The following is a 26,218-nucleotide window of genomic DNA, read 5'->3' on the forward strand; positions in this document are numbered from 1 at the left end:
GTTAATCTCGCCCAGTTTCACTTGATATGGATATTCCACATTCCGATTTTTCAAACCTATATTAATCCGACAAAATATGACAGTTAATATTACATTTCTTTGTGTCACTTTTAACTTCTGTAAGAATATCTCTAGGCACAGCAGTGGACTGACAGTGGAACAGTTATTCCAGTTTTATCAAGTAAACAACGCCGTCTGCTGTTTTTAAGAGGCAAGTGCTGCTGCGACAAAATATGTTTTGTTTTACAATATTTTTTCACAAGGAACACAAATAAATGCTAACATTATTGCAAACAATCATAGAATGTCTAACTCAGTGAAGTGCCTCAGGGATAAAATGCTTGGTTTAAGAAAGTATTAGCTATATGTTAAAAATAATTAAAATTTACAATGATTAAAATTATTTTCACATACAGTACACACTGTTTTTATATAATTTGCCCCTGCTTTCTAGATGTTCTATTTACTTATTTGTTTGTTTGTTATTGTATTTATTTGTCAAATATGAAACCGGGCGTATACAAATTAAAAAACGGATAATAATATACTTTGGTATATTATCACGAAAGCGAAAAATATTCTTTGTAATATTATGGGTTTATGACAAACAAAAATCAAAAGTAATTTGGATTTAGATCAGCACGTCTGCTTTTGCAGTGTAGCCTATCACGAAAGCGAAAACTCTCTCTCACACTCTCTCTCTCTCTCTCTCTCTCTCTCTCTCTCTCTCTCTGCCTATTTAGTTTCGTTTTCGTGACATCGAATCTTTCAATACGCAGACCGAAGGGAAAGAACGCATCCTGAAATAAAAATGAGGTAGGCGTGAATAGATCCTATCGTAAATAACTAATTTGACCAAACATGCAGTTTAAATGTAGCCTGTTGACTCCGTATGTGCTGACTAATCTTAAACAAACGTGTCTTAAACACGCCCAAATCACCCAATATGTCAGTTGCATGTTCTTCAGTTGATGTAGGCTATATCTCGTAGTAGTCATATTATTTCATAACATCTATCTATTCTTTCAATCTAAATTGGTTTAGCAAAATAATTTGCAGTGCTGTGTTAATTTATAAAAAATATATAGCCTACTGCCAGTCATACCTTGAGTATGTTGTACAAAACAGATAATTTATTTTCCTCTGTCTCCAGCAACAAAGACATGGAAGCTACGCTCAGGCAGCTGGAGTGTCTTTTTACATGGGGGGTAGAAAAATCAGACATAAGGGATTTGAACAGCTTACCAGACAGACTCCATGATAGGATCAGATTTTGTCCACAAAAGTATCATGCTATATATTTCAACCTTCTGGCTTTTATCAGCCACCTGGACGGTAAAACTGAGAGTGCACTGGATTACCTTCAAAAGGCTGAATTAGCATTAAGGGAAGACCAGCGAAAGAAAGCTGAGTTCCTTGTGACGTTCTCCAGTTTTGCATGGGTACACTATCACTTGCAGAGAATAAAGGATGTGGAGGATTACCTAAAAACCATAAAAAGTATATGCAAGGACATACCAGGTTCATCAGATTACTCCTGTAGCTTGTCTGTAATACATGGTGAGAAAGGCTGGAGCTTTCTGAGACTTGGAGGAACCTACTATAAGCAAGCAGAAGAAAGTTTCTCTAAGGCTCTTGAGGCAGAACCACACAATGTGTTTTTTAATGTAGGCTATGCAATAGTGCTTTACAGGATAGATGGCATGAACAAAGCAAGAGACACTGGAAAAGCCACCGAACAGCTAAGAAAGGCTCTCAGTCTGGATCCTACAAACACAGAGATCATGGTACTTTTGGCTTTGAAACTCCAGAGGTCAAGGAGACAGGAAGCACAGAACCTAATAAAAGAGGCCCTCAGGTTGTCTCCTGATGTCCCACAAGTCACCAGATATGTTGGTAAATATTTCAGGGTAGAGGGTTCCATTAAAGAATCACTGTCTGTCCTCACTAGGGTAGTGGAACAGGCCCCATATTCCTCCTTCCTGCACCATCAAATCGGCCTTTGCCATAAACGGCTGCACATTCAGATGTTGGAGGAGAGGAGGCCCGGTAGACGTGTTCCTGCTGCTCAGAAATCTGCTAAGGTGGCGGAATGTATCCAGCACTTCTCAAAGGCTGTAGAGCTGAAGCCTAACAATATTTATGCCCAGGTTAATTTAGCAGAGGCCTATGGGGAGAACCGGCAGTTTGAACAGGCCGAGAAGATTTTCTGCAGCCTGATAGATGACAAGGCTCTCAGTGAGTCTGATAAGCAGCACTGCTACACATCCTATGGTTTATTTCTGCTTTACAAGAAAAAGGATGAAAACCAAGCCATAAGTCAGTTCAAGTCAGCATACTTGATTCCTATTGACAGCTACGAAAGGAAACAAGCTGGCAAGAAGCTCAGACTAATCGCAGAGAGGAATCTCCAAACCAGACAAAACATCAAAGAAGCATACGAGATTTTGGCTTTTATATCTTCTGAAGACAAGCAGGAGACGCAAGCAAAGGGTTATCTGCAGAGAGCCCATCAGCACTGCTCACATACTGATGAGCTGTCAAAAACTAAGGGACTGAAATTTTAACTTACTTGTGCATACTGTTATAAAAAAAAATTACTATAATGCTTTTAATGTGCACTATATATTGTCAGTGGCTGAATGATGTTTATGTAAATAATAGTGTACTCTAAAAAATGCTGGGTTAAAAACAACCCAGCACCGGGTAAATATTGGACAGAACACATGCTGGGATATTTTGACCAAGCTGTTTGGGTTAAATGTTTTTACCAAAAATGATGGGTTGTTTTATTTAAGTCTGTTGTTCAAGAATTATTATATTACTCGTTTAAAATAATAATAATAATAATAATTAGAGACAACAGCAATAATCATTTATTATTAAGTAACAAATGGACAAAATACAAGGCAATTAGAATTTACTTGGGTGAATACAGCATAGTTTACAATATTACATATATTTAAACTCGTTTAACAAGCATTTTAGACATAAAAATGTAACATTTAAAAAAGAAGCATTTTAATTTTCAACCGTTCTCAATCATCTTGCCGATGTCTGAGCCGGTGATGGGCTTTTGGTCACAGGGGGAACTTTGTGCCTAAAATAATATAACTCATAGCACAGTAAAGACTTTATAAATAAAAAATAAAATAAAACGTAAAACCACTCTCTCCTGTAGAGGGCGCAAAAAGCCCGAGCTCTGACTGTAACTCAGCAGCTGGGGTTGTTTCATACAATATGTAAGACTTTTTTATTAATATCCAAAAACTACTAAAATAGTGTTATATATTTTGCTTACTTGTGTACTTACATTATCCCAAATGTTTCGAAGAATGTATAAATCCAGAAAAATAAGCAATTTTAACTAGTGACAAGGATCTTGTCCATAGTGTCATTGTGTTGTCTGCCAATAGTGTCATAACCCCTTTGTTTTCCGTTTTGTTTTGTAGAAAACAAGGCTTTAATATGTTGTGTTTAATATGTAATATGTTTAATATGTTGTGCATTGTAATAGCTGTTATTATAGCTATTATCACACACTGTGTGTGTGTGTGTGTGTGTTTGTGTGTGTGTGTGTGTGATCAATCCATTATCAGTGCCGTAGAATTTTTTGCACTAATGCTGTGTGCTGCACAAATCATCTCTCATGTTGTTTACCATGTTACTGAAGGTTGTGCAAAATACAATAAACAATATATACATGAGGGTGAGTTCAAGCAAACTCAAGTACTATTTGTTCATAAAACAAATACAATGGAAAAGTGTACCTTTAGAATAATAATAATAATAATAATAATAAAAAGAAATCCCATATAAACAGTCACCCAACTGGATCCCATTAAAATCCTATAGGAATGATCCTACAGGATATTTATGTCTTGTCCTACAAGATATATATACGTATATCAGTGTTAGTAGTATACTTGTAAGTGTACTGTTTCAATACTCCTTGGGACTAAATTGGCCTACTTTCTAGTATATAAAAGTATACTTTTAAGAATCCTTTAAGTATAACAGTAGCAAACTTTGAGTACACAAATAGTTTACCTTTATGTTTGTAGTTTGTACTGCAATTATACTAAAAGTGAACTTATAGGTATACTGATAGTTTACTAATTACTAGTTTATTAATTGTAGTTTTACACTGCAAGTATACTCATAAGTTTTCTTTAAGTGAACTTTACATCATACTTTAATTTAAGTATACTACTATGTCCCTATTTAGGTTTTAATGTGTATATATTTTGTTGTATGAATATCTGAACATACAAAACATCCAAAGAAAGAACAGGGTATCTGCTTGTAAACAAAAACATTTTATTTTAGCTTCATGCATTATTTTTAAACACTTTAATATGTTTCATAAAAGATAAAGAAATAACATTTTGAACCAAAAGCTGAAAAAAAGACTATGAATTGGATTCAGAATGATAATCTAAACGTAGATGGAGTTGATCAACAACTCAAAGCTTTACTGTAATTACCTCTTCATCGGTCGACATTTTATTCCGTAACGTTACAGTTTTGATGCCGTTTCATGTCATATGATCGTGTTACATATGCTAGTATGTGGTGTTCCTTTTTTCTTCTTCACTTGTGTTTTATTTGGAAATTCTGTGCAGAAGATGTGTACTAGCTCCCTCTACCATATAATAATGAAAACACAGATTCTAAATATATTTAGACTTTTTGTAAGTATAAGTCAAGTATATATCAATTTAATTTTAAGTATATTTCTGAGAAGTACATGAAGCACATTTCTAAGTACATAAAAAGTAAACTAAAAGCATACTTTTCTATTTTTCGTTAAATATAATTTTAATTAAAATAAGTATACTAATAGCACACTTAAATAAACTTTTTTTTTTTCGTAAGGGTTGGTGCATGAAGAAGATCTGTAAAGACGAACTTAAAACGTCCCCCTAAAACGGCTCATTCAAACACGCCTCACATGTCTGCATCACTATGTGGAAATATTTGTGTAATTCCGCCCAAATAATCACGCAAAGAAAGAAGGCGTGGTTTCAGTAACCGCAGTTAGTGATAAAACTGCCATGTCAGAGAGATGCTGTATGTTTCTAGGCGAAAGCAAAATCACTTTATTTGGCCTTCCGAAAGTAGATTCATTTAGAAATCTTTAAGATTACTTACAACAGATTACTTTCATTTTATGGACGACTGTTTCGTGAACCCAGGAGAGGAGGTAATTCTGATTTGCTACCACAATCTGGTGATTCTGAATCAGCTACTGTGTTTTATTATTTAGTATTTGCTATTGTAAATAAGACATAAGAAATGGTCCTTGACCCTAGAAGTGTATCTGAACATAAGCCTGTGATCATTAAAGACACAGAGATACAGTAAGTGACATCTTACAGATACCTGGGGTTTTATATGGACAATGTTCTTTGTTGGAAAACACACATTGACAGTCTGTGCAGTATGGGGTGGGTAGCAATATATACGTTACAAATACGTTTTTTTACCAGGACACGCTTGAAAGTCTTATTCGCTTGTGGTGTTCGGCCAGTCACAGTGCACTGGGTCAGTTGGCCAATCAGGACAGACTATGCTTTTTGGAAGGAGGGACTTGAAGGAGGAAACGACGTGTTTGAGAGAGGCGGAGCATAGAGGACCTAAAATAATGTACAGTATTTTACATTACAAAGTACAAAGCATGTCAACATATTCTGTTACACCAACTACACAAAATAATGATCTTTAAAAAAAAGCACCATATGACCCCTTTAACTACAAAATATTACACTTAATTTAAGGTTGCCTTAAGCTCTCTGTGTTTTGCTCTCTTTCCCTCTCCAAGTCTCAGTTTTCATTCTGAGTTTGACCCTCCCATCTCTAGGAAAGGTCAATAAAGCCTGCAGAACCTTCCTCGTCAAATAGATTCTGAAACATTAATAATATAGGCGTCCTCAATAAGGTAAGTGAATGTCTACAATTACAAAGGTTTTGAAGTTGGTCTACAGTGGATTGAGCAAAGCTATTTAATATTTAAAATATACTTCAAATGGCAAGAAAATACATTTCCAATATTAAAATTACATTATGAATATATGTATTTTTTTCTCCATAATACATTTAAATAAAATACATATTACATATATTATTAAAACGATAGAAAATATATTCAAATATATTTTAAAATCTATATAGTAATGTATTGGACATTTTTTGCATGTTTTGAAAAATTTATGTGTGTGTGTGTGTGTGTGTGTGTGTGTGTGTGTGTGTGTGGAAGAACAGATTAAGTTGGACTTCGTAAAGAAAGAAGGACTTGCCCAAAATTACAGTGCTTTGGCATATGTCCAGTTCCTTCTGGGGTTTCACGAGAAGGCACATAACAACTTCATGACATCTGTGGAGCTACACATGGAATGCCATGGGGATGAATTATACAAGACACTCATTGTCACTTATAGAAACCTTGCCTGGTTAAACTACCACATGAGGAACTACACAAAATGTGAAAGTTATCTGAAGAAGCTTCATGAGATAAATGAAACCTTTACAGCTGAGTTATCTGTTCCAGAGGTGCTTGGTGAGAAGGGATGGACTTTCCTTAAATTTTCACGCAAATATTACGATAGAGCCAAACAATGTTTCAAGAAGGCTTTAGGTCTGGAACCTGAGGAAGGTGAATGGAATGCTGGTTATGCCATTGCTCTCACACCGAATACGAGAGGTTCACTTTGGAGGATTCGCCTACAATAAAACAACTGAGACGTGCCATTGACACGAATCCAGATGATGATGTTCTCAAAGTCCTCTTAAGCATGTGACCGATTGTTTACAAGAGGTACAGAGAGGCAGAGAGCTTAGTAGAGAGGGCTTTAGAAAGATCTCCAGATCACCCACATGTCATGCGATATGTTGCAAAATTCTTCAGAAATCATGGAAGTATGGACAGATCAACTGCTCTTTTAAAGTGAGTACTTGAACACTCACCTCATTTAAGTTTCATACATCATCAGTTAGCTCTTTGCTATAAGCTGAAGAAAATCCAACTGCTGCAGGAGGGAAGTCACCCTACTAAAGGGTCAAGAAAAGTTCAACAGATTCGCCATCAATGCATCTATCATTTAGAAAAGGCCACTAGCCTGACAGCCTCCTTCATTTCTGCAATGAGTGAACTAGCGCTGCTGTATGGAGAAAACCACAACATGTTGCAGGCTGAGGAGCTGTTTCATGTCACATTCAAAGCAGCCAAAGATAAAAATGACAGTCTACATGTGGTCAGTTTTTACTATGCTGAATACCAGCTCTACAGCCACAGATGTGAGCAGTTAGCTGTCAAAAAATACATGGAATGTATGAAGATGAGCCGAAGGGAAAAGAAGTGCCTACAGTTTAAAGAAGATCACTGACAAACGGATTAAGAGAAACTCGTTGGAAGGGGAGGCTTATGGGATATTAGGGTTCCTTCATAAGATAAAAGGGGAGAAACATCAGTAACCTTAGTGCACTCAGGCTGTCCTTACAGCAAAGTCATCACATATTATGTGCTTACACTATCAGATGTACATTATGCAATATGCATTTGGGTGTGCTACATGTACTGACACTTTATGGTTATAACTGTATAATTGAGTTTAAGTAAGAAAAACAGGATCAGAAAATATATAATAAACTGTATCTTTATGTTGATGTTCTAATATTAATGGCTAAAAATATTTTACAATATTTCTAAACTCTCATTACCCAAAAGTCACTTTACACTAAGAGCTTTAAATAAAATTCATCATGTATATAATGCTTGTCGGTTTGTCTGTTTTTCTCAAACATTTATTGTACAGATCAAAATAAATTCCACAGGTAATGTGGGCTGATAAAAAGTTAAGTAGCTTCTTTTCAGATCCCTATGCGGGAATAATGAGTTATTCCCAAAAGATACCCAAAGATACACCGACACAGACTTTCTAACATGGGGAAACAACACTCTAGACTTTGTTTACACCGCCCAGAGAGGATCTTACAAGGCCCTTCCCCTCCCCCATCTTGGCACCTCAGACCACATCTCTGTCATGCTAATGCCTGCATACAGACCAGTCATTAAAGTTGCCAAACCAGTAAAAAACTGAAGTGTGGCATTGTTTTTTGCCCCACCATAGACTTGTGACAGCACCATCTCCCCGCTGAATGCCTTGTAAGCTTTCTTTGAGACACAAAACAGTACCACTGCATAGAAGGTTCCACCTCCTCCCGGCAACCAGGTGTTGTCCCCAGAAGCATGAGAAGATCCCTCCGCAGGTTCAATGCACGCACTGACAACATTTCCAACATTTCACTAAGTCAGGCTGTTGTCCCCACATGCTTCGAAGCTACCACCATCATTCCAGTGCCGAAGAAGTCTTCTCCAGTCTTCCCCCCTACCAGGCCCATTCCAGTTTGCATATCAGTCCAACTGTTGCACTTTGATGCCATTGCCACTGCCCTTTACTCAGTACTCACACATCTGGATAAAAAGACTCATAGGTTAGAATCACTGATCTATATATATGACTATATATGTTCTATATTATAGATCAGTGGTCAGAATGCTGTTTATAGACTTCAGTTTAGCATTCAACACAATCAGCCCTCAACAGCTCAGTCACAAACTGGTCCAGCTGGGGCTCAGCACTACACCGTGCAACTGGCTGTTGGACTTGAACAGAAGACCTGACTAGAAGACCTCAGGCAGTACGGGTTGGCAGTAACACATCCAGCCTCATCACACTTAAAACTGGGGCCCCCCAAGGACGTGTGCTGAACCCCCTCCTCTTTACTCTGCTGACCCATGATTCTCACAACTCCAACCTCTTCATTAAGTTTGTGGATGACACAACTGTAGTGGGTCTCAACAGGGATGAGACAAACTACAGGAGGGAAGTGAGCCACCTGGCTGGGTGGTGCAGTGATAGCCACCTCTGTCTGATTGTGGAGAAGATTTTACATTGATACATTGTTGATACAATGTTTTTTTTTTTTTTTTTTAGTTGAGACATGCTGCATTTAAAGATTTTTCCCTGTGCCAAAATTTCTGCATGTCCTTAATGAAAAGGCTATGCAATAAATCTATTGCATTTACCATTGTTCTTTATAACAATGTTAAGGATTTTATCATCATTATGGAAAGTTTTACAGTTATTCTTCTGTCAGGGTGTGTACTGGACAGAGGACTCAGATGCAGAGTAAAGAAAAGGAGAATCTTTATTCTCGCCACAAAACACAAAATAACATAAACAATATTAAAATGCTCTGGCGCACACAGAGATCGCCGAGCTGGCTGGCACACTGCGGACCACTCGCGCTGCCGGATCTCCGAATTACGGATCCTTTGACAAAAGAACAGAATGTGAGACTGATACTGAGAATTATGCAAAACATGGGGAAAGACAAAATAATCTACTCACGACCACAGACAGAAAAGCAGAGACATATAAGGGAGTAGGGGAACAAGCAACAGGTGGGGAAGAATCAGCTCGTGATCTGCACAACCCCGCCACGATCAGCGCTGATTGCCCAGACCACGAGTTACTGAACAGACAGGACAACACAGACCGCAGGGGAAGCTGAGACGGTACCCTGCACCGTGACAGTACCCCCCACCTCAGAGACGCCTCCTGGTGTCCCCGGAGGACTCACCATGATGCTGATGAAATTGATCAATGAGAGCGCGATCCAGAATATCGCGAGCCGGAACCCAGCATCTCTCCTCCGGACCATAACCCTGCCAGTCTACCAGATAATGATGACCTCTACCCCTACGCCGAACATCAATGAGCCACCGTACAGTATAGGCAGGCGACCCCTCGATGAGCCTAGGAGGCGGAAGGGCAGAGGTCAGGGGCTGAAGGGGGGAGCGAAAGGCGGGTTTAATCTTAGAAACGTGGAAAACCGGGTGGATCCTTCTAAACTGAGGGGGAAATTTGAGCCGAACTGACATCGGACTAAGCACTTTGGCTATGATAAACGGTCCAACAAATTTGGGTCCCAGTTTACGTGAGGGCAGTCTGAAGTTAATGTCCTTAGTAGACAACCAGACTGTCTGACCACACACGTAAAGTGGGGGTTTAATACAGTGACGGTCTGCCAATGCCTTGTCCCTCTCGCCAGTCCGAGTGAGGGCTTCTCTGGTGATCCTCCAAGTACGGAGGCATCTCTGAATAAACGCATGCTGGAGGGAACAACAGCATCGGATTCTTGAATAGGGCAATAGAGGTGGCTGGTAGCCTAAACAGCACTGGAAGGGAGACAAACCCGTAGATGAGACCGGGAGGGAGTTATGCACATACTCTACCATGGTCAACCTGGAACTCCAAGATGACGGTTCAGCAGACGCCACACAGCGGTCGACAGAACTCTGCAGGGGGTCGATTGGATCCCTTACCCGAAACGCAAATCGGACAGGCTGACACAAACCGTCGAGCATCCTGCACCACAGACGGCCACCAAAACCGCTGCTTGATTAACCTACAAGTACGAGTCGCTCCAGGGTGGCAAGCTAGACTAGAAGAGTGGCCCCACCTCCACAATGAACTGACGAGATGGGTCAGGGGTCGTTAGAATGGGGGCCGAAAGAAATCGACTCTTAAGGTTCTCAAACGCAGCTTGGGCCTGCGACGACCAACAGAATAGTTTCTTTGTGGAGGTGAGATCAGTCAGAGGAAGGGCGATTTGGCTAAAGTTCCGAATGAACCGCCTGTAAAAATTGGCAAACACCAGAAAGCGCTGGAGTGCTCTACGACTATCTGGGGTGGGCCAATCAGCAACTGCCTTTACCTTGGCGAGATCCATTCGGATACCTTCAGGCGAGAAAATAAAACCCAGGAACGGAACCGACTGCGCGTGAAACTCACACTTCTCCAACTTAATGAATGAACGATTCTCCAGCAGCCATTGGAGCACTCGCCTGACGTGCTGGACATGATCGCGCTCATTCTGGGAAAAAATAAGGATGTCGTCGATATAAACAAAAACAAACGGATCGACCATGTCTCGGAGCACGTCGTTGACGAGTACCTGAAAGACCGCCGGGGAGTTGGAAAGCCCAAACGGCATAACTAAATACTCAAAGTGCCCTGTATGGGTGTTAAAGGCGGTCTTCCATTCGCCCCCCTCCCTAATCCGAACCAAGTGATAAGCACTGCGAAGGTCCAACTTCGTAAAGATGGTTGCTCCCTGAAGGAGCTCGAAGGCTGATGACATCAACGGTAAAGGATAATGATTCTTTACCATGATGTCATTCAACCCCCAATAGTCAATACAGGGGCGCAACGAACCATCCTTCTTCTCCACGAAGAAGAACCCCACCCAGGCTGGAGAGGATGAGGGACGCATAATGCCTGCTACCAGAGAATCATGTATATACCTCTCCATGGCCTCCCGCTCCAGACCCGACAGAGAGTAAAGGCGCCCCTTAGGTGGAGAAGTGCCAGGAAGCAGGTCAATCGCACAGTCGTACGGGTGGTTTGGAGGCAGAGATGAAGCTCGGGACCTACTGAAAACCACTCTAAAATCATGGAAAGCCTCCGGTACATCCACCAAGTTAATCAGCTCCTCCTACAACACAGAATGAGACAAGACAGGGGGAAAAGCAGCACCCAAACACTGAGCTAAACAGAAAGGGCTCCAAGCCAAAAGAGAACTACGGGCCCAATCAATATGAGGGTCATGTTTAACCAACCATGTGTGACCCATCACCACTGGAGCGGTGGGCGAGTGAATGAGGTGAAATCTAATCTCCTCAGCATGATTACCAGACAAGGTTAATGTGACAAACTGAGTGGTGTGAGTGATATTAGTGAGATGGGTGCCACAAAGGGTCCTGGCAGAAATCGGTTCGGCCAGTGCAACAGCCGAAATCCCCAGATGAGTTGCCAGTCTGGAATCCATGAAGTCGCCCTCCGCTCCAGAGTCAATCAATGCCGAAACCTGGAAAACAGCTCCCCCAAACTGTACTGAAGCTTGGAACTCTGAACGGCCACCAGGTGGCAGTCGAGTTGTAGTGACGCTCAACATGCGCTCTCACTTGCGTGAAAAGCGTCGCCCTGCCACAGGGCACGCCGCTACCACGTGACCCGCCTCACCGCAGTACAGACAGAGCTGATTATCCAAGCGACGGCATCGTTCTCCTATTGTCAGCCGTGCTCTCCCAATCTGCATAGGCTCCTCCTCCGGGAGGATGCGGCGTTGAGACTTCGTGTCACATGCTGCTGCTTACGGAACCCCGGTGACGTGTTCATGGGGAATCCCCTCTCTACGGTGCCGAGAACAGAGAGTAATCTGGTCGTCAACTCGAATGGCGAGATCGATAAGCCCATCCAAGCCAGGGGGCAGCTCTAGTGAATAGATCTCGTCCTTCACCTGCTCAGCCAGGCCGTGGAGGACGTTATCCCAGAGAGCCTTCTCATTCCAGCCGCAGGACGCGATGAGCGTGCGGAACTGAATAGAGTAACCGGACACCGGCTGCTCTCTCTGCTGAAGCAGCGACAATGCTCGTGCTGCCTCAATACCGCGTGCCGAGCGGTCAAACACCTTGCGCAGCTCCCTCGAGAATGCCTCAAAGGACGCACAACAGTCATGCTTTGCAGTCCCACATAGCTGTTCCCCACTCTCTCGCTTGACCAACCAGGAGAGTGATGAACGCCACCCGGGATTGCTCTGTGGGGAAACAGGAAGGCTGGAGAGTGAAAGTCAGCGAATACTGGGACAGAAATGATCAACATGAGTTGGGCTCACCCGAGTATGGAGCGAGTGGACTGAGTCACGGTTCCGCGTGGCAAGAGCAGGTGGGACAGACGGGGCATCCGGAACAGACGGGGCAGCTGAAGGGCTGGCCTGCAGCTGGTCAAGCCGTTCGGCTAGCCGGTTGAGTTGGAGAGTGATTTCCGAGTAGGCGCGACGAGAAGCTGCAATTTCCTCCTGCTGTCGACCCAGAAGAGAGCCCTGCTGCTGAAGAGCTCGGCGCAGCTCCGTTTCCTCTGCTGAATCCATCATTGGTGAGTAGATTCTGTCAGGGTGCGTACTGGACAGAGGACTCAGATGCAGAGTAAAGAAAAGGAGAATCTTTATTCTCGCCACAAAACACAAAATAACATAAACAATAATAAAATGCTCTGGCGCACACAGAGATCTCAGAGCTGGCCGGCACACTTTGCGGACCACTCGCGCTGCCGGATCTCCGAATTACGGATCCTTTGGGGACATCCTCATTTGTAAAAATGGTTTACAAATAAAGTAAACAAAGCTTTATTAAAATTTTAAAAATACAGAAAGTTTTCTGTAAGGGGTAGATTTAGGTGTAGGGTTGGTGAAGGGCAACAGAATATATATGGTCAGTACAATATAAAACCCATTAACATTCAAATAATTATAATTATTTAATAAATAATATTTAATATACAGTATTTATGTTACTATTTGAGACTAAATAGTTACGTGGGTGGGTGTTCACATGGATGCTTTTAATTATAATATGAAGACATTCCATTACAAGGCAAAATCAGTTCTTTTTTATTCTTTTGACCAATTGATTTGTTTCCTTGTTAGTTCAATCCAGGACAGTTTACAATCGAAACTGGATCAGCTGGAGTGCCACTTCACTTGGAACATTGAAAAAGAGCATCTAGTCTTGACGGATATCCTCAATAGGCTTGAGGAACAGGTCAAGATGGGTCTAGGGAAGGATCAAGGAGTTGCACGAACTCATTGCTCTTTTGGATATGTGAAATTTCTTCTTGGGAGCAAAGAGGAGGCTCTTACTCACCTGTTGAAATCAGAAACACTCATCAAAGAAAACCTTGGCGTCAACTGTGACAAGACTCTCATTGTTCCCTATGGAAATTTAGCCTGGATAAACTACCATATGAAGAACTACACAGAGAGTGAAAGTTACCTGATGAAGCTTCAGAAGATAAATGAAACATTTTCAGCAGAGCCTTCCACTGTTCCAAAGGATGGGCCTATCTTAAATTCTCTCACAGATATTATGACAAAGCTGCAGAATTTTTTCAGAAGGCTTTGTTACTGGATCCAGAAAATAGCGAGTGGAACGTAGGTTATGCAATTGCTCTGTATCGTACTGAAGATCCTACATATTTTACTGTGGATTCACCTGCAATCAAGCAGCTAAAACAGGCTATTGACATCGACCCCGATGATGATGCCTCTAGAGTTCTTCTGGGAGTTAAATATTTGTTTTGTTCCAAAGAATTGATGAATGAGTCTGAGAAACTGATAGAGACAGCTTTGAAAGGCTCTCCAGAAAATCCACATGTCATGAGATATGTTGGGAAATTCTTCAGGAATCAAGGATCTGTAGACAGGTCAGTTGCACTGCTGAAGAAAGCACTTGAAACATCACCAAACTCAGGTTTCATACATCATCAGTTGGCAATGTGCTACAAGACTAAGAAAATTAATTTACAGAAAGAAAAACAAGTAAATAAGTCTGAGGTAAATAATGCACGGAATCAGTGTATTTACCATCTAGAAAAGGCAACTTCTCTAAAACCTTCCTTTATTATTGCCATGAGTGAGCTTGCATTTCAATATGGAGAGAAACGTGATCTGCCCAAGGCAGAGAAACTGTTTGATAGAACATTTAAAACAGCTAGAGAGAAAAATGATGGTGTGCATAAAGTACATTTTTTCTATGCTGAGTTCCAGCACTATTGTAACAGATGTGAGGACTTAGCAATCAGCCACTATAGGCAGTGTTTGGAAATGAGTCCTCATACTAGTGAGGGGAATAGAAGCGCAAAGAAACTGAAGAACATTGCTGCGAGATATATCAAGGACAACCCAGGTCATTGGAAGGCCAATGAAATACTGGGATTCATTTATCAGATGAAAGGGGAAATGTTTGGGGACACCAAAAGCTACGCAGCCACTTTAGGCAACGAAGAGGATGATGAGTCCCTCAGTAATCTTTGTGAGATTAATTGTAAAATATAAAATTTCTACAAGGATGCATAATTGATTGTTAGTGGAAAAACAACAGGCCTTATTTGTGTATTTATGTACGAAGATCGTGTACAAAAATTTAGCTTGTTCTAATGCTAATGAAGTGGTTCCAAATGAGGAAGTGAGTCTCTGCTGCTAATTTACATAATCATGTCCAAACTATGGCTTTTCAATATAGTCCCACATCTCTCATTTGCTAGTTTCTTTTTTTTTTTTTTTTTGTGTCTTTCTCCTTCTGAGTGCATGTGCGGGAGGATCTTTGAGTATGGCATTCTTAAAACCAGTTGAAGACAAAATGTTCTTATATAATTTATATAGTAGGCTATTGGGCCTAAATTTTGTCATACATTCAGAATGCGTTTTTGCACATTTGATAATTCAGTTCATGAATTCTGTGTGAAGATGCTTTGAAACAGATTTAGTGTGGATAGTGAACAAGGATTAATGTGAAACAAGAGTTGTTGGTATCTATCAAATGTAACTTTTTACCTTACAGGTCTTTTTGATTTATTCAGTCTTAACTATTGTATATTGTGTTGCAAGGCAAAAAAAAAAATCACCTTTTGTAATATAGTCTTCCCAACTATAAAAATCCCAAACTAATGCAGTCCTGTTAATCTTAATTCACACTGTATATCATCTGTTACATTTTATGACTATATCTCTGATTATAATTTACTAATCTTTTCTCTGTATTTCAGTTTCTTTACAAGTTGCTTCTTAATAAAGTCAATATGCTGTTTCATTTGAAGTTGTTATCTTTATTGCATAATAGACTCTGGATATTTAATCCCTTATAAGGCATACAAAAAAATTTCATGAAGGCATGAGATTAAAAGGAGCTGTGTCCATTCAATCAGATAATAAATATTGATCATAGGTACTTATCCTAATACTGGGGCTTAGTTTAAAATATAGTTCACCCAAAAATATATTTTTTATTTTTATCTGCTTACCCCCGGGGCAACCAAGATAGGTGACATTGTTTCTTCAGTAGCTTTTAGGGGAAGTCGTGGCCTAATGGTTAGAGGGTTGGACTCCCAATCGAAGGGTTGTGAGTTCTAGTCTCTGGCTGGACGGAATTGTGGGGGTGGGGGGGGTAGTGCACGAACAGCTCTCTCTCCACCTTCAATACCACGACTTAGGTGCCCTTGAGCAAGGCATCGAACCCCCAACTGCTCCCCGGGCGCCGCAGCATAAATGGCTGCCCCCTGCTCTGGGTGTGTGCTCACAGTGTGTGTGTGTGTGTTCACTGCTCTGTGTGTGTGCATTTCGGATGGGTTAAATGCAGAGCACAAATTCTGTGTATGGGTCACCATACTTGGCTGAATGTCACTTCACTTTCACAAAGATTTTTAACTCAAACTGTTACAGTCTGTCAGATAGGTGGAGATAATGCTCTTAAGTCTGCTATCTTTGTGTATGTTTTTTTTTTATTCTCAAAGCCATGATTCCCTTTCACTTCCATCATATGACTGACAAACTGCAATGGTTTGAGTTAAAAAAAAAAAACTTTGTTTGCGTTCTACTAAAGAAAAAATTTCAATTTGGATTCCCTGGGGGTAAGCAGATAAACATAAAATGTACTTTTTTTTTTTGGTGAATTTATGTGCAATTATATTTGTATTACTTTTAAACATACATGTATTACTTTGACAAATTAAAATATGAACAAATAAATAATATAAAAACAAACTGCATTTTGTGCACTGGATTTTAAGAAGATTGATTAAGGCCTGGGTTAATTATTTTATCAGTAACTATAATGTAAACCACACTTCATAATCTTGAAATTTTAAAATATATGCTTTTTAAATGGTTGTATGTAGTCTATCTTTAAAAACAATGAGTTTAGATTACTGTTTAGCAGCTAATAGTTTAGTAATTCATTATTACTTTCTCTGTCACTTTACTAAAGCTATAACTAAACTTTTAGTTGAGAATGTTAACATTGAACCCTAAATGTTTAAGGTGTTTTAGGTATTAAATGCAGCCATATTGCCCTGCAGCCCATAGTCTCAGCCTCAGTCGTCATGCCCATGGACTGTTGGCTGAACGTCTGATGCATACATCTCACAAAAGTGGAAACACTTCAGGGGTTTCAAAGTTGACATTGGATTGTTTGAAATATACAGGATTTCTGGGAGACACGTGTGTCGCGTTTTTTTTAGCGTTCCGCCAGGAAACAAAGATGCTGTGCTGCCGAAAAACCCATTGTGAAAGCTATTGTGTTTACAACTGGGATGACAAGTGCTTATGAGGATCAGCTAAATGCTGGATTCTCAGAAGTATGTAAAATATTTTAAGTTGGCGGCACAGGATCCTTAAAATTCATCTGAGAGTTTTTTACTCAATCTGAGTGTATCTGTTATTGTGGCGACATTTCCACACCCGAAACATGCCGCTGAACAAAACGAACTGTGATTGGTTGTTTGACATGTCAATCAAATGACCTTTTGGGTGGGCATTGGCCAAAAAGCTGCCATGGATTCCTGGGAGATTATGCAGCCCAAGACTGGTTGCACACTGAAGCTAAGCAGGGTTGAACCTGGTCAGTACCTGGATGGGAGACTGTGATGAGTGGGGTGGGGTGGGGTGGGACCGAGTGGGGTGGGGTGGGGTGGGACCGAGAGCCGTGGGAACAGAGCGAGGCCGGAGGAGTGATTGGAAATGAGCGACACCAGTCTCGAGTCCCACAGAGGAGATCGGAAGGATACAAAAGAGGAGCGATGACAGTAGCCTCATTTCCACTGTCGGGCCAGTGCGAGCCAGGGCTTATAACTGGCCGGGTGGGGCTAATAGCCTCGGGCCAGTATCAATGAGGCCAGAATAGTGCAGGGTTTCCACAGTCGAGCCTGAAGCTCTGCTGCACGTCACTAAAACACGCCCTTTACACGCTTCCCAGGAATAACGTCACTTAACCTCATCATTTCACCAACAAAGAGAAGTTATCAGAAAACTAATAAGAAACAAATCACTGGAACATGCGCAATCACACACGGACATGATCAAAGCGGCCATTTGTTTGCATGTTTTGTTAAATATTCAAATTCAAAAGTATGGATGTTTTACTATAGATTATGTGATACATTGATCATAATGAATTAATTTATCAGAAATTAATCACACATAAATACACTTATTATTTTTTTTTTTTTAACGCTTATGAAAATAGCCTGTTTATTCAGTCGAGTCTGTTTCTGTTTATTTGTAGCCACAGTAGCCATCAAATTTAGAATGAATGATAATATCTCTATGTTTATAAAAGCTCCCGAACAAAAACATTATTATATTTTTTTATGATAGGCAACGTGGAGCTAAACTCTCGAGATGAGACTTATGACAGATAATATAAGTTACTAAATAAATACACGATTGTGATAGAGAATAAGAAGCTGACGTCTGATTTCTTCAAGTGGTCAAATTTGCCAGGTTTACTATGGTAACATGTTTAGCGTGCATAGTCTTTTACATCGCTTAAAATATTTCTGCCTTGTATGGTGATTATAATCCACACTGGATCGCGTTATTTCAAACACTCGCTGACTGAAAGTTTAAAAAAAAGTTTTAATGCTGCTGTTATAGCTGTTAGCTTCCTGAAATGATCCGCAGTGCAGACGCTCTCTATTTTTATAGAAGCTCCCGAACAAAAATCATTATTATATTTTGATGACATATATGCGGAGATAAACTCTGGAGACGAGACTTATGACTGATAAAACATGTTACTAAATAAATTCATAATTGTGATAGAGAATAAGAAGCTGACATCTGATCTCTCCTGGTAGCATTTATCATGTTTACTTTGGTAACGTTAATGTCTTTTACATCACTTATAAAGATTTCTGCCTTGTGTAGTGATTATAATCCACATCGGATCAAGTTATTTCAAACACTCGCTGCTGAGTAAGAGTGATTTTTGAACTCAACTTATTTTAAAATGTCTTTAATGCTGGAGTTATAGCTGTTATCTTTCTGAAATGATCGGCAGCGTTTAGCTCTCCAGACGTGGAGAAACTCCGCCTTTGTTCATAACCACTCCTCTAGCCCCAGCTGGCCCGCTTTGGCCCAAGGCTTTCGTCAGGCCAAAAAAACCTGGCCGTTGGACCCGAGGAATCCCAGATGAGGCACAATCAAGCCCCGGAAGTGACATTGGAAATGTGACTGGCCCTAGCATTCACTAGCATGCCCGCTTTAAGCTCGAAAGTGGAAACGCGGCTAGTGAAGGACTCATGTGCAGTTCAGAAATGGATGGGTTTAGGAGCTGCAGACCATAAAGCAGGTGTTGTGCCCAATTTCGACCCCCTGATGAATTATTACCCCCCTTGTTCAAGTCGCTACCTAATTGCCTAATTTTAACCCCACCCCAATCCTAACCCCTCCCCTATACCTACTCCTAAACCTATCAATACTACGTACTTTTAACTGTGTTTCAAAAGTGTAGTTAGTAGCTGTCAACCCTCCCGTTTTTTTTCCGGTGTTCTCATGTATTTGAGCTCTTTTCCCGCTGTTAGCCCTTCCATTGGACACGTCAGTCTCTGTGCTGTTGTCCTGTTGCTACCCTTGCCCTTCCAGCGAAACAGATGTTTTCAAGGCATCGTTTTGCTTACTTGAAAGCAACCTTAGCATGATGTTGGGCTTTTTAAGATAGCGTGGTAGTTTTGAGAGACCTATTTCATGCCAGTCTGTAAGCAAAGTCACGTTAGACCTAGCTTCACAACTCACGTAGTTAATGCAGCAGTTTTGTAGTATGAATTTTTGCTGTCAGCAGAGGGACAGCAACACAAAGATGAATGTTAAAAAATCCCTTATTTTGGATGAGTAACCAGAGTAATTTCCCTATTTTTAATGTTGACTTAAGCTATATAAATTAATATTCAAACGTTATGGTCTCCGTGGTCGTGCCTCCAAGCAGGAAAGCAGTGGAAAGTTAATCCACCCCCCCCCCCCCCATGGCGATTATCTGTTGCGCTATTACACCCCACAATACAGCAGCAATTTACCATGGTTGAAATAGAATTTTAATTAATCAAATTAAGACACACTGCTGAGAGGGAGTACATTTAAATATCTGCGCAGTAGTCCGAGTAGCAGTAAAGGAGGCCATCAACATGGCGGCCACGCCAAATAATGACGTCATAACGTCCAAGCCCTATAGTGGTGGCGACTGTCAAAAAGCACTGTCCTTCGGATGAGACATTAAACCAAGGTCCTCACCCTCTGTGGTCATTAAAAATCCTAGGATGTTATTCAAAAAGAGTAGAGGTGTGACCTCGGCATCCAAATTTGCCCATTGACCTCTGATCATCATGGCCTCCTTACCATCCCCATATGTACTAATTGACTTCATTACTCCTCTCCACCTAGTTGTAGCAAACTCATGATCATAACAAAAATAAATAGCTTATTAAAAATGTCAGACCATGACATTTGCCCTTTATATATTATATTATACATTTAAACTGTTCAGACTGTCCAGATATCTAGGGATCAGCACTGCCTTCTACTGACTTAAGTATCATACTACAACTGGAGCTCCAGTTATGCCTGCATTTGTACATTTGTTATATAGAAGAAAACTTGACTGCTTACACATTACTATGAAATTTGAGAGATCTTTGAGAGAACTTTTTTTTTAGATTTTTTTTTAAACACAAACAATTTCTCTGTCAATGAAACATTATTACTGACATTTATTACTGTTCAATTTTGATAAAAAATCTGGGCAAATTAAAAATAAAATACAAATTGTTATATCAATGCTATGAAGCAGCTGGGATAATTATCATCAAGCCTTTTTATTTAGAAGCACAATAGTTTTTACTTTTACTTTTTTGCCTTTCCATGACACCAATTTTGGGTCTTTGATCAGACTGTTCATTTGGTTTCTCTGACAACGGAGAACGACAGGGACTGAGAACAGCAGAAGTTAACAGAAGACCAGGGTAAGCCCAATTAAAAACAATACCGCCGGAAGTCCCTGTGGTGTCTCTACCAGCCAACCTATTAAAGTCATGTTTTTCGAGAAACAAAAACTGAAAGTACTTCACTGGATCTACTAAGCTTGTAACACATTACTTTGAGTATTATTTCCCACAAGGTACAGTAGGCTAAAAGAAAAGAGATGTCCGAGATGAGGTGAGTGCTGTTTTGTTTTCTAAATATAGGCTAAATATTTGTCCTTTTTTTAAGAACTAAATGAACCAAATGGAGTTTGAAAACTCGTGACTTGCAGTTAAAACACATCTCGCTCGAGAAGCTTGCAAAAAGTGGAAGTGTTAAGTTGATGATATTCTGCTCAGAGTATTCATGAAACAAATTCTGTAATGCTGCTTTGGAAGGATGCATGTTGTTAAAAGCTGTATAGAAATAATCTGAATTGAAATAATATCTCAAACTCAATTATAACAGATCATTTGTAGGAAGACGCATATACATTTGCTTTGTTCATTTTTCCAGTTTTAAATGTCTATAGCTATTTCATATTTAACAGCTTTACTATTGAAGACTGTGGTAAGATGTCAATGAGAATGATGTAGCTAAAGTGTAAACAACAACAATAATGATAATAATAATAATAAAAATGATGATAATAATAATGATAATTTAGCTAATAAAAGTATCTTAAGTAAGATAAGGCATAAGTTTTGTCACTAGCATAATGTCATATGTTGTTTTTTTCATGTAGCTAATGTATTTAATCTTTTCAGTTTAATTCAGGGTAGTTTAAAAATGAAGCTGGATCAGCTGGAATGTCACTTCACTTGGGACCTTAAAAAAGATGATATAGACTTGCCTAACCTGCTCAGCAGACTAAAGGAACAAGATAAGCTGGAACTGGGGAGGGAGGAAGGGGCTGCACGAGCACAATGCTCTTTGGGATATGTCAAATTCCTCCTTGGCCATGAAAATGAAGCACTTAAACACTTACTAAGATCTGAGGAACTTATTAAAGAGAACCTTAGTGAGAATTGTGACAAGACTCTCATGGTCACCTATGGAAATTTAGCATGGACAAACTACCATATGAAGAACTACACAGAGAGTGAAAGTTATCTGATGAAGCTTCAGAAGATAAATGAAACATTTCCAACTGAGTCTTCATCTGTTCCAGAGGTGCTTGGTGAGAAGGGATGGGCTTATCTTAAATTCTCTTGCAAATATTATGACAAAGCAGCAGAAGTTTTCCAGAAGGCTGTAGAACTGGATCCGGAAAATAGCGAGTGGAATGCTGGTTATGCCATTGCTTTGTATCGTACTGAAGCTGGTACATCTTGCACTGTGAATTCACCTGCAATCAAGCAGCTTAGACAAGCAATTGATATAAACCCAGATGATGATGTTCTGAGAGTTCTTCTTGGGCTTAAACTATTGTTATGTTCCAAGATGCTGAAGAATGAGTCTGAGAAGTTGGTTGAGACTTGAATGGGTCTCCAGATCATCCACGTGTGATGAGAGATGTTGGAATATTCTTCAGAGATTAAAGATCTAAGACAGTGCTATTGATATGCTTAATAAAGCATCTGAAATATCACCAAATTCATGCTTCAGAATCATCCATCATCAATTAGCAATGTGCTACAAGACCAATAAAAAAAAAAAAAAAAAAATGAAGTACCCATTCCGGGCAACAAATCGTCTTTGCCACGTCGCTGCGCGATTCCATCGCGTATGAAGGGGCAGCCATCTGCTCCCGATCATGCAGTGTCAAAGCAAGACAAAACAAGCACCATCAACACAACCAAGCAGCGTCAATTTTCTCATACCAAACCAACCATCATTGATGCCTACAACGTCCGTACTCTACAAGAAACAGAAAAGGGAGGCAACCAAGAAACACCAACATTTAAACAATCTGACCGGTTCCATCAGCTCATTCATGGGTGTGAAGAGAAAAGAATCGATCTCGTAACCATACAAGAGCACCGACTACCAGCAGACGATGGCATTAACACCTACATCGAAATCTACAACAACAAAGAATGGAGATTCGACTTCTCCTCAGCCACAAAAACAACCCAAGGCAATCACATCAGAGGAATAGGGCTCTTAACGAGCAGCAAAGCCACCAAATCCCTGACAGCAACAACTAAAGTGTCTGAGCGGATAATGACAGCAACATTTGCGGGCAACCCTTTAACAACAGTCATCGTAGCCTATGCCCCGACAGAAGAAAAACCAAAGACAGAGAAAGACATCTTCTATAACCAGCTCATCAAATGTGCACACGAAACATCGCCACACAATATGCTCGTCATTGCAGGCGACTTCAATGCAAGAATTGGAGAAGACAGCCATCAGTCAAATCCAAGAGTTATAGCCAAACACGTTCTGCACAAAGCAACAAATGACAATGGAAGTAGAAAAGTTGAGTTCTGTGAAACAACAAATACAAGGCCAATACAGCCCAGATTCCCTCATCCAAAATCCAGAATCTGGACGTGGCAACCAGATGCCAATAGAAACGCAAAAGACGGAAAAAAACAGAGCTCAACTAGATCACATACTCATCAACGGCAAGTGGATCAATTCGGTGAAGAACCACAGAATAGTAAGCGCAGAGATTAAGATCAGACTGAGAGCGCCAAGAGAAACCAAGAACAAGCGCCTCAAGTTCGACTGGAGAAAGCTCAAAGACAACGAAGAGCTACAAGAACAATATACCGTCACTATCCACAATCGTTACAACGCACTTAGGAGAGAAGACGACGTGATGATATTCAGCCAAAATATGATAGATTCGTAACAGACATTGAAGATGCTGCAAAGAGCATGGTCGGCCTAATCAGGATAAAAGCACCAAAGAACTGGGTTTCGAGCGAAACGATTGAACTTCTCAAAAGCACGGAATAAATCTAAGAGAAACAAGTGTGCAAACATGAAACAACTCAGTCAAGATCTGCTTGATTCATATGAGCAGGACAGGATCAACTACTTGGAGGAAAAACTACAGCGACTTAAAGAAGCAGCAAAGCAAATAACCTAAGAACAACTTGGGAGATAGTCAAAAAGATCAGCGGCAAGACTAAGTTAACAAACAAACACAATATGAAAAGAGCAGACGGAAGAGACATCAAATCATTCCAAGAACTGCTAAAGGAGTGGCAACAATACTTTAAAACCTTGTTAAACAACAACATAATCACTGACGATTTGCCAATCGAACCAGCTGCCCAGGATCTTGACATCAACACAAGTCCATTCACTATCATAGAGATAAAGTGTGCAATTGAAGAACTGAAGAATGGCAAATCACCTGGCTGCGATTATGCAATCACACCAGAGGCACTGAAATATGGAGGAGACTATGTTGCCGATCTCATCTACAACATCTGCAACGATGTATGACCATGAATCTGATAGTACCACTGCCAAAGAGAGGAGACCTCACCCTAATGAACAACTACAGAGGGATCAGCTTGATGTCGGTCATCGCCAAAGTATACAACAAGGTCCTTCTTTACCGAATAAGAGACCCGATCGACAAGATTCTACGCGCCAATCAAGCTGGCTTTAGACGAGGGAGAGGATGTACAGAACAAGTCCACATCCTGCGTAGAATAATCGAAGGCTTCCAAGACAAGAAACTCGATTATTATATCACCTTTGTGGATTTCAAGAAGATATTCGATTCCATCAAGAGATCAACCATGTTCGACATACTAAGACATTATGGAATCCCAGACAAAACAGTAAGAGCGATCCGCAAACAAGTCAAAGAGTCATGTACTAGTTGAAGGGAAGCTATCAGACCACTTCGACATTACAACAGGCGTCCTACAAGGCGATACCCCAGCTCCCTTCCTATTCATAATCGTCATAGACTATGTATTAAGTCGAGCCGAAGAAGAGCATGCAAAGAACACATTATCGCGTGAAATCATAACACACTTAAAAGAATCCAGCAGAAATCCAGAAGTATCACTATTTGACTTGGATTTCGCTGATGACATCGTCCTATTTGAAAACACCCTGGACAGAGCACAGGAACAACTCACAACAACAGCAAAGTGGGCCAGGAGAGTAGGCCTTCAAGTCAATATAGGTAAAACAGAATGGACCAAGAACTTCAAATATCTTGGTTCCCACATCGCCTCTACCGAATCCAAAGGCCAAGCATGGGGGGACTTCCGGAAGATGAAGAACATATTTCAGTCAAGAAGTCTTCCAATTACACTCAAGATTAACATATTCGAATCTGCATGTGTCTCAATCCTGCTCTATGGTTGCGAGAGCTGGATCCTTAGCAGCAAACTCAGAGACATACTCAACAGTTTTGCCACCAACTGCTACAGAATCATGCTTGGCATAAAGCGCCTGGACAAGAAGAGCAATAAAGAGATTTATGAAATAGTCGGCCACAACCAACTCGTTTTTCAAGTACAACAGAAGCAGCTAAGATTTGTAGGACACTGCCTAAGAAGACATGAGAGCGACTTGATCAACAAGTATGTCTATCAAGTCGGCATGACAAATGAAGTCGAGGCAGAGCGCGAAATCATCAATAAGGACGTACCAGCAACAGTAAGCGAACTACGAGAAGCTGCCAGAAATCGCAAAGAATGGACAAAATTAGTGACCGACTGTCAACCTACCTTGTTCGCAGCCGATTGATGATGATATGTTTGTGCAGGGGGATTTTGTCCAATTTAGTGGCATTTTTTTCCCCAAGTCCCCTTGGTCAGGGGAAGACTAGCCTTTTCCCAGCCTATGATGGAGCATGTTCCTTCAACTATTAATTTGCCTGAACACCTCAAGCTTTGTCCATTTATGGGATTTCCTGTACAAATTTATTTCTATTGCCTTTTTTTCTAAAGTGTGCACTGACTATTTGCATAGATTTAAAATTGTGCACTTAGTGAAGAAGAACCTATGTGTAAAAAATTAAATAATGTACATTTTCGGGGAAAACTGTTGATCAGCTCTCTTAAGAGAAAGTTTAGGCCTATTGAAATCTTTCAAAAACATCTGTGTAGCCATATCTTTGTTTAAAATGGAGCATCTCTTTTCATTGTTAAATGAAATGAAGGTGCTCTATACTAAATTTCCCATATTATGTCTTTGGACTTATATTTTACCTGCTATGCTATGTTTTCCCTCTGTTGTAGTTTTATTTTGGTGTTATTCTATTAACTGTACTTAAATCTTATGATGGTAATTATTATTTCTGAGCCCCTGCTGGTTGATTTGAATGTCACTAAATGTATTTGGTGTTTCACAATATATTTTCTTATGTTCCACAGGAGAAAGA

General features: G+C 40.3%; 3 protein-coding genes and 1 pseudogene across 3 annotated transcripts; all 4 read left to right on the plus strand.

Moving 5' to 3' along the window:
* The first annotated feature begins 724 nt into the window (after positions 1-724).
* ifit9 (interferon-induced protein with tetratricopeptide repeats 9) lies at positions 725-3,707 on the plus strand. The gene is made up of 2 exons (XM_026276887.1): positions 725-816; positions 1,154-3,707. Exons 1-2 carry the CDS (start codon positions 812-814, stop codon positions 2,565-2,567), a joined length of 1,419 nt encoding a protein of 472 aa, XP_026132672.1. The 5' UTR covers positions 725-811; the 3' UTR covers positions 2,568-3,707.
* Positions 3,708-6,237: 2,530 nt separating this feature from the next.
* On the plus strand, positions 6,238-7,385 carry LOC113111799 (interferon-induced protein with tetratricopeptide repeats 5). Its single transcript, XM_074559943.1, is given in 2 exon segments — positions 6,238-6,685; positions 6,688-7,385. Coding segments are annotated over 2 exon segments (1,014 nt in total). The 5' UTR covers positions 6,238-6,369.
* Positions 7,386-13,449: 6,064 nt separating this feature from the next.
* Positions 13,450-15,790, plus strand: LOC113111797 (interferon-induced protein with tetratricopeptide repeats 5-like; annotated as a pseudogene).
* Positions 15,791-20,024: 4,234 nt separating this feature from the next.
* On the plus strand, positions 20,025-22,577 carry LOC113111800 (interferon-induced protein with tetratricopeptide repeats 5). Its single transcript, XM_026276889.1, has 2 exons — positions 20,025-21,105; positions 21,678-22,577. Exons 1-2 carry the CDS (start codon positions 21,092-21,094, stop codon positions 22,390-22,392), a joined length of 729 nt encoding a protein of 242 aa, XP_026132674.1. The 5' UTR covers positions 20,025-21,091; the 3' UTR covers positions 22,393-22,577.
* The last annotated feature ends 3,641 nt before the right edge of the window (positions 22,578-26,218 follow it).

The sequence above is a fragment of the Carassius auratus genome, chromosome 12 (genome assembly GCF_003368295.1).
Source record: "Carassius auratus strain Wakin chromosome 12, ASM336829v1, whole genome shotgun sequence".
Taxonomy (NCBI): domain Eukaryota; kingdom Metazoa; phylum Chordata; class Actinopteri; order Cypriniformes; family Cyprinidae; genus Carassius; species Carassius auratus.